Source organism: Agelaius phoeniceus, chromosome 6 (genome assembly GCF_051311805.1).
Source record: "Agelaius phoeniceus isolate bAgePho1 chromosome 6, bAgePho1.hap1, whole genome shotgun sequence".
NCBI lineage: Eukaryota > Metazoa > Chordata > Aves > Passeriformes > Icteridae > Agelaius > Agelaius phoeniceus.
The window spans coordinates 20738484-20745300 of NC_135270.1; the positions used below are offsets into that span (position 1 = coordinate 20738484).

Sequence of the window (6817 nt, forward strand, 5' to 3'; positions counted from 1 at the left end):
ATATAAACTATTCATTTTTGGGTTTTTTTTTTTAAGGCAACAAAATTTCCTCAAACTGAAGCACTGTTAGAGATGTCTTTCACAACTTGAGTCTTACAGAACATACTCTTAAATATCCATCTCCTCCATTTGAGATGTCCAAATTATACATGAAATGTACCAGTTTGCCTTGATACTATACTAAGCATTATAATCTTTGCTCAAGACATTAACAAGGGACTTGCCACTCAGTTGATCTTGATGCATGAGCTGCATTTCCTGAGCTCCATTATCTTTTAAAGGCACAGCCTTCACTTACACTTATATTCTAGCCTGCACTTTGGGGGTATGTGTAGAATTAATTAACAAAGTTCTTGTAGTTATGCACACTTCTTGAATGATTCTGTGTTTCCAAACACAACAATGTTTGTGTCTTGAAGGAGAGCCCAGTGTTGCAGGAGAGATTGGATTTTGCCATAAACACATTTGGATATAGACTTCTATAGAAGCTCATCAGAAAGAAGAATCGGAATTTTGTTGATTTTCTGCATTTAACTCCTCCACACTCGCAATGCACACATATTTATAAACTTCTAGATCAGGGTAATCCTCTAATATCGTACAGAGGTGATGCCCATGGAAGAAGGTGCCCTGAAACTGTATAACAATGAAGAGAAGGAAGTTTCAAACATGAATCAATTTGAATAGGAAACAAAAGAACCTTCTTCAGCAACAAACAGGAACATCCATTAAACCAGCCTAGAAACTTGGCACCATCACAAAGAGGCTGAGGTAACCCAGGACAACATCTCTTCCAGACTGAAAAGGATTCACAGAATCAATTAGCAGTTCATTCTTTAATTAAATGAAGATTTACACAAACAACAGAACACTTAGAAGAAGTATAGGCACATATTGCCACAGAGGGGTTTCCTACAGCACAGAAAACAGCCTTCAATTCTTTATTCTCCCAGTTTGGTTTTTGTGCAACAAAGACAAAGCCCAGAGTCCAATAAACCCCAAACATGAATTACCTGAACTCCTTTTTTACTTTTCAAACAGAAGGAGGAAATTAGTTCTGCTAAAGATGATGAGAACAGTCATTTTGCAAATGATGCTGTGAAGCTGATCAGAAGGGAATGTGTTGTAGCATAACTGCCCTATTTCAGTGCAGCATCCTCTAATAACAATCTGCAGCATGGCTCTGCTTCACTGAGAGGGAGAGAGTGCTACATCCAGCAGGCACCTCAGTACATGCACATCCCAGAGAGAAGCACCCTCCCTTTGTTGGAAGGCAGCCATTACCTAGCTTGAGCCTTTCAGATTCTCATTTCAGGACAGAGATAGAACTTGCTTCATTGGCTGCAGCTATTTGCTGTTTCCAGTTATGACCCTTGTGATTAAGCCAAGCTCCGAGCCCAGAAATCCTCTTCTGAAACGGTGAACAGCTTTTGTTCAACAACATAATAGGAAACCATTTCTTGGCATCCAACCAAATGAGTATTTGAGTATTAGCTTTTCAAAAGCTATCTCATTAATTCAAGAAAAAAACCTCTTTAGATTTGTTTTGCTGAAATAGAAAACGTGTTACACTAGGCTGCAACTTCTGACAGCTGTAGGTAGAGAGTACTTCCCTTCCTTGCTGCTGGCATCCATGCCCTGAGCATTCATTTGTTTGCAACAGCAGAAAGCTGGTCCCGAATCCTTCCCAGACCTTCTAACATAGTATCCAGGGTTTCTTTGCTCAGTTCCACAGTCAGTGCAGAAACAACAGGATTATTTCCACATAAGGCAGCATCTTCCTGAATCTTAAAATAGGAATGCAGATGTTAGTTGTATGAAAAATTAATTTATGTGTTCTTCCAGAGCCGCTACAAAATGTAGTGTTTAATACATGGATTAAACAAAATGGTCTGAATTTGGAATCCAGCTCCATCCTGAAGAACCATGGCACATTTTCTAAGCTGTGTACCTCACTAGTGAAGTGCACTCCCATTGACAGAGTGCAAGTGAGCATCTACTGCCATGAGTATTGGGATATTTTGAAGATAGTTGTGGTAGGAAGCCACATCTGTATCGAAAGCATCTCACAGATACCACAGAGGTACCACATTAACCCCACCCCACATACAGAAATTAGATTTTAATTCCTCCTCTGAATCCCACTCATCTGATTTTTATTGGTTGGGGGGGATCCAAAACTCTGCAGAACACAAGCAGTAAGTTAGGTATACTCCCCAAATGACAGATGCAGCTAGTGAACAAAGTTATTAGTTATCTCAAGCAATTTCCCAACTAATGAAGTCAGCTAAGCATGCTGATAGAGTGCTTAAAATTAAAGGATGATGGCTTCATGATTTATCTTCTTTTTTTCTGTAGAAAACAATGGTGACTAGGAAAAAACATGGTGACTTCTCACATCCTCATGCACACAAAACTTCTGTGCAAGAGAGCTTTCATCAGAGACACCGTTCCCATGCTCTGTGGCATTTCAGGTATCATCTCTGAGAAAGTCCAATGGCCCACCAGGCATGAGGCAAGCACCAGATGCCTGTCTGAACTGGTTTTCCCTGGCCAGTCAGGTGTTGGACTTTGTTATTTGGGTCCTTCACAGCCACTGCCATTACCTTTAACTGCAGCAGGCAGGTAGGGATTGCCATTCTTACGATGCTGTCTGAAGATGTCTTGATGTCCACCCTCCAGTCCATGTCCACCAGCCGAGGAAGGGAGACTGGGAGATTAAAAATGGCTCTGTTAGGCTCAGCAGCACATGGTGATACCACACCCTGCAACCTGTGACCACCACCATGCACAGGCTTCTCCACTTCTGGCCCTGGGAAGTGTACAAGTTTAGCTCCTACTATGTGGTTTCCCATCATTTTACTCTGGAATAAGCCAGTCTCTGAAGACCTCCTCATGACACTGGAAGGGCAAAAAGGGTTCTCCCATCATTATTACATGCAATGACAGTTCAGTGCAAGAAGCAGAGATAAATTTCCAAAGTAGCTGGGAGAAGGAAAGCAGTAAGATTCTTCTCCCCATCTTTATGCCCTGCCTTGCTGCCTGCTACACTCAACTGGTGTTTCATTGTGAGTTGCTCTGGCACCTGCATGCTTATTGCTCTGCTCTGAAACTGGTACGAAAGCACTCAGGAAAGCTTGTAAAATCTGGCAGCATCAAACATGTTATTTCAAGTTCCCCAAAGCATCCTGCAGTACAGCAAATATACTGACAAACTGCAATCCTCACATTCCTTAAAATTATTTCAAATATCACCCTAATTACATGCAGCCTAGCAGAAACCATTTAACAGGTGCATTACGGACATCAATAGCTCAGAGCTGGAGACCTCCTGGGGCTACCCAAGGAAAGAAACACGAGTCTAACTTGGCTGCTAAGGAAAGAGCTGTCTCAGTAGGCAATTGCAGCCTGTCTGAATTCTGCCTGTTGTAAGATGCTTAGTGTCTTCCCCAGGGGTTGATTGCCAGCCTTCCTACTCACTACAGACACTCAAGTCACTTTCTCTCTGTGCTTTATTGAGTTTTTTTGTGGTTTTTTTTGTCTAACTGAGTTTTTTTTCTGTCTGGGGAAAGGCTCTCTCTCCGTGCCCCTGCTGCTTCCTTGCACAGAGCTCCAGGGGGCAGTGCACAACTGGCTGCCTTGCTCCTGCTTTTGGAACAAATTCCAGTTCACAGTCTGTCAGGGCCAGCACTTGGCAGCACTTGCAACAGCACAAAATACATCTGTTAAGCCTTGTACGTTAATTTGCAAAGATTGATTGCTGGTGGCTTGGGAGGGGCAGGAAACCATTCACTTTTTTATGTTAACACAGATCAATCTGTTGGAATGTCTGCCTTGGACCACTGCCTTGGTCCCTATGTAATGCATGTCAAGATACTTTTATAAATCCAATACTAAGTTAATCCATTATTTCCTAGCAGACAATCTCATTCCTGAGATTACTACTTACTCTGACTGGCTTGTGCTTCATTCCTCCAAGCAGAGCTGTGAAAAAAGTGGAGAAAACAGTATCAAAAGTGCTTTTAGAAAAAAAAAAAAAGAGGTAAGCATTTAGCATGGCTTATCCCTGACTGAAGGGTCACCAGCAGTAAGCAGGAGACAGAGACTGCCTATGCTACTGAGTGCCATGGAAAGGCTGGGACTGGTGGCTAGTGGCAGGCAAACTGGTGACCAACCATGGGTTCTTCTGGAAGGGCAGCTCGTTTAAAGCCCACACCTTCCTCCCTGGTCTAATCAAAGCCGTGGGCTCCAAGCACTGAGATGTGCAAGCACAAGTCCCCTCCCCTGCCACCACCTCATGTATGCCCTATCACATACAGTGCCTCTGCACCTGAGCCATGGTGACAAGTGGATGGATATATAGGTACCACCTAGATCTTCTAGAGCTGAAATCCAGCCTTCTAAGTTTTATCATCAACAGTAGCATTTTTCTCACCACACAGCTGTTAAGATAAAAGGGGCTTTGCATATTAGGAATGTGGCACACGTCTGTTTCAGAAGTCATGGGAAAACTCTGTGTGCCCATGGCTGTTTCATTGGCTATTTACAGAAACAAGACAAATATCCACGTTGCCAAATATCCACATATCAAACGACATACACAGGCTTTAAATCTCCAGCTGAAAGCAAATGGCAAGTGGGTAGCACTTACATATTCTCCAAGATTATCTTAGTTAAGAGGTTTTTCAGGTTTTGGTGGAAGTTTTCTGGGAAGAGACGGAGGATGTCTTCTGCCCCGGTCAAGCCGCGGTACACCACGTGCCTGGTGAGGTTGTGCAGAGCAGACACCAGCTGTCAGGAGACAAGGGCTGCGCTGAGAAGCATTACATGCAGCACAGGACGGGCCCTCTTAGCCAGGAGACACAGCTTATGCTGGAGACCCTCACCACCAGAGCCCTGAGCATCCAAGTACGGCCCGACGGCCTCAGCAGGACGGGGCCGAGCTCCTCAGCGCCCCCCGGTTCGCAGCCTCCGCCCGCTCCCTTCTGCCGCGGGCGAGGGTCGCTGTTCCCGCGCACGTCTCGTTTCCCGCACCTTCCCGAGGGCCTGGGCCAGCCCCGTGCTGGCACCGGCACAGTCCCGCTCGTTCCCTCCCGCCGGGGCCCGCGGCTGCCCTGCCCGGCCCTACCTGCTCCGCTTCCTCGGCGCTGACGGCGAGCCCGGGGCAGGCGCGCTGCGCCAGCGGGCCGAGCGCGGCGGGCGGGCTGGAGAAGCACTCCTGGCACAGCTGCCGTACAGCGTCCTTCGACGGCGCCTGGCGGGGAGCAAAGCGGGGGCGCTCAGCCGCGGCCCGGCAGCGGCGGCCCCGGCCCCCGCGGCCCGGCCCCGCTCACCTTCAGCAGGATCTGCAGCGCCGCAAAGTCCCCGTCCCGCAGCGCCGCCATCTTAGCGCCGTCAGCGCGGCCGCGCTCCGCCCGCCGCCATCACGCGCCCGTCACCGGGGCGGGGCCGGGGACAGGGATGGGGACACGGACAGAGACCGGGACACGGGCGGGGACAGGGACCGGCGCACGGAGAAGGGACGTGGACAGGGATACGGACCGGACGTGGGGCAGGGACAGGCGCACGGACAGGGACAGGGACGCTCTCGGTGTGTGGCACTGCCCCTGCCGCTCTACTCGGGGCGTTTTCTACTCGAGTGCAAAGCTCTGCCTCGGAGTTGAGCTGTAAAGGCGCTGCTTTCAGCCAGCGGGAACGGGAGGCGAAGGATTTATCACGGCACTGTGATGGCGATACGCACCATTATCCTTGCAAGCTGTGCCTTTCACTTTGTGAGGAATTTAAATAAGTCCTCTTTCTGAGAGAGAATGTCTTCTCTTTGCCTTGCGTGGCTTCCAGCACATCTGGATCCAGGGCATCACTAATCTATGGTCTTTCCCCGTCACTGCCCCTGTCACGTCCTTATCCTTATTTCCATCTCTGTTGGTTTGTAAGCAGAATTTTGCACAGTGAGAAATGCAAACATAAATGCTTCTTCCACCGGGCTTCGCAAGCCTGGCAGGAAACAGGGTTTACTCTTGTAGGGAAGCAGATTCTTACTACACACACAAGGATAGAACAGAAAGTGAAGGGAAGGATGGTGAAATATTAATTTTTTATTTCCAAAATGAAAGGTTTGCAGCTAGTGGTTTAAACAATAGCACCCCAGTGGGGAAAAAGCATGGGGTAGTGGTTAGAGGTTGGGGTTTAAGAGCTAGGAAACCAGAATCACATTCTCTTGACCCTGCTTCAGTCTTTAGATGAATCAAGGTAGGTCAGTTTGTCCCGAGTGCCAGGAAGGTAATGGCACTCTCTGTATAACACATAATGTCCTGCAGTGGTAAGTGTGGGCATTTATTAACATCAGCAGTAAGCATGGCAGTTGTGAAGGGATAAACAGAATGGAGGCACTGTGGAAAAACAACACTGTGTTACAATCTGAGGAAGTATGCCTAAAGGAAACGGGGATTGTTCACAGGATATACTTGTCCTTGCATCATTGACCTCTTATAATCTGCCTGCTTGTCTTGCTCCCAAACCAATAAGGCCAACTTTTCCTAAGAGGTAAGCAGAATTTTTCTAAGCAGTAACACTTCTGAAATGCCCTATCTAACTGGGGGAGAAGGACACAGCTTTTTTCAGAACCTTTCTAAAGCAACAACTTTACAAATCTTCAATAAAATCAGGTTGATCCATGCCTAGCTTATTGGGTTTCTGTGGTAAGGTTCTGGTAGTGGCAGGCTACAAGGATGGCTTTTTTGGCAAGTTGTTAGAAACTTCCCCCATCTCCAACAGAGCCTGAACTAACTGGCTCCAAGATGGACCTGCCAAAGGCCAA

General features: G+C 47.0%; 1 protein-coding gene across 1 annotated transcript; it reads right to left on the bottom strand.

Moving 5' to 3' along the window:
- Positions 1–821: 821 nt before the first annotated feature.
- COMMD9 (COMM domain containing 9) lies at positions 822–5448 on the bottom strand. The gene is made up of 6 exons (XM_054635610.2): positions 5334–5448; positions 5129–5254; positions 4652–4791; positions 3950–3984; positions 2607–2710; positions 822–1787 (listed from the first exon to the last, which is right to left on the bottom strand). The coding sequence occupies exons 1-6, from the start codon at positions 5382–5384 to the stop codon at positions 1647–1649; spliced, it is 597 nt and encodes a 198-aa protein (XP_054491585.2). The 5' UTR covers positions 5385–5448; the 3' UTR covers positions 822–1646.
- Positions 5449–6817: the final 1369 nt, after the last annotated feature.

What these genes read in the sequence shown, in the direction of transcription:
- COMMD9 (XM_054635610.2), bottom strand. Translation starts at nt 5,384, where the DNA reads ATGGCGGCGCTGCGGGACGGGGACTTTGCGGCGCTGCAGATCCTGCTG. An exon ending in CGCTGCAGATCCTGCTGAAG is followed by an intron (nt 5,255 to 5,333) that starts GTGAGCGGGGCC and finishes GCTCCCCGCCAG; the next exon opens with GCGCCGTCGAAGGACGCTGT. An exon ending in GCGCCGAGGAAGCGGAGCAG is followed by an intron (nt 4,792 to 5,128) that starts GTAGGGCCGGGC and finishes GTCTCCTGACAG; the next exon opens with CTGGTGTCTGCTCTGCACAA.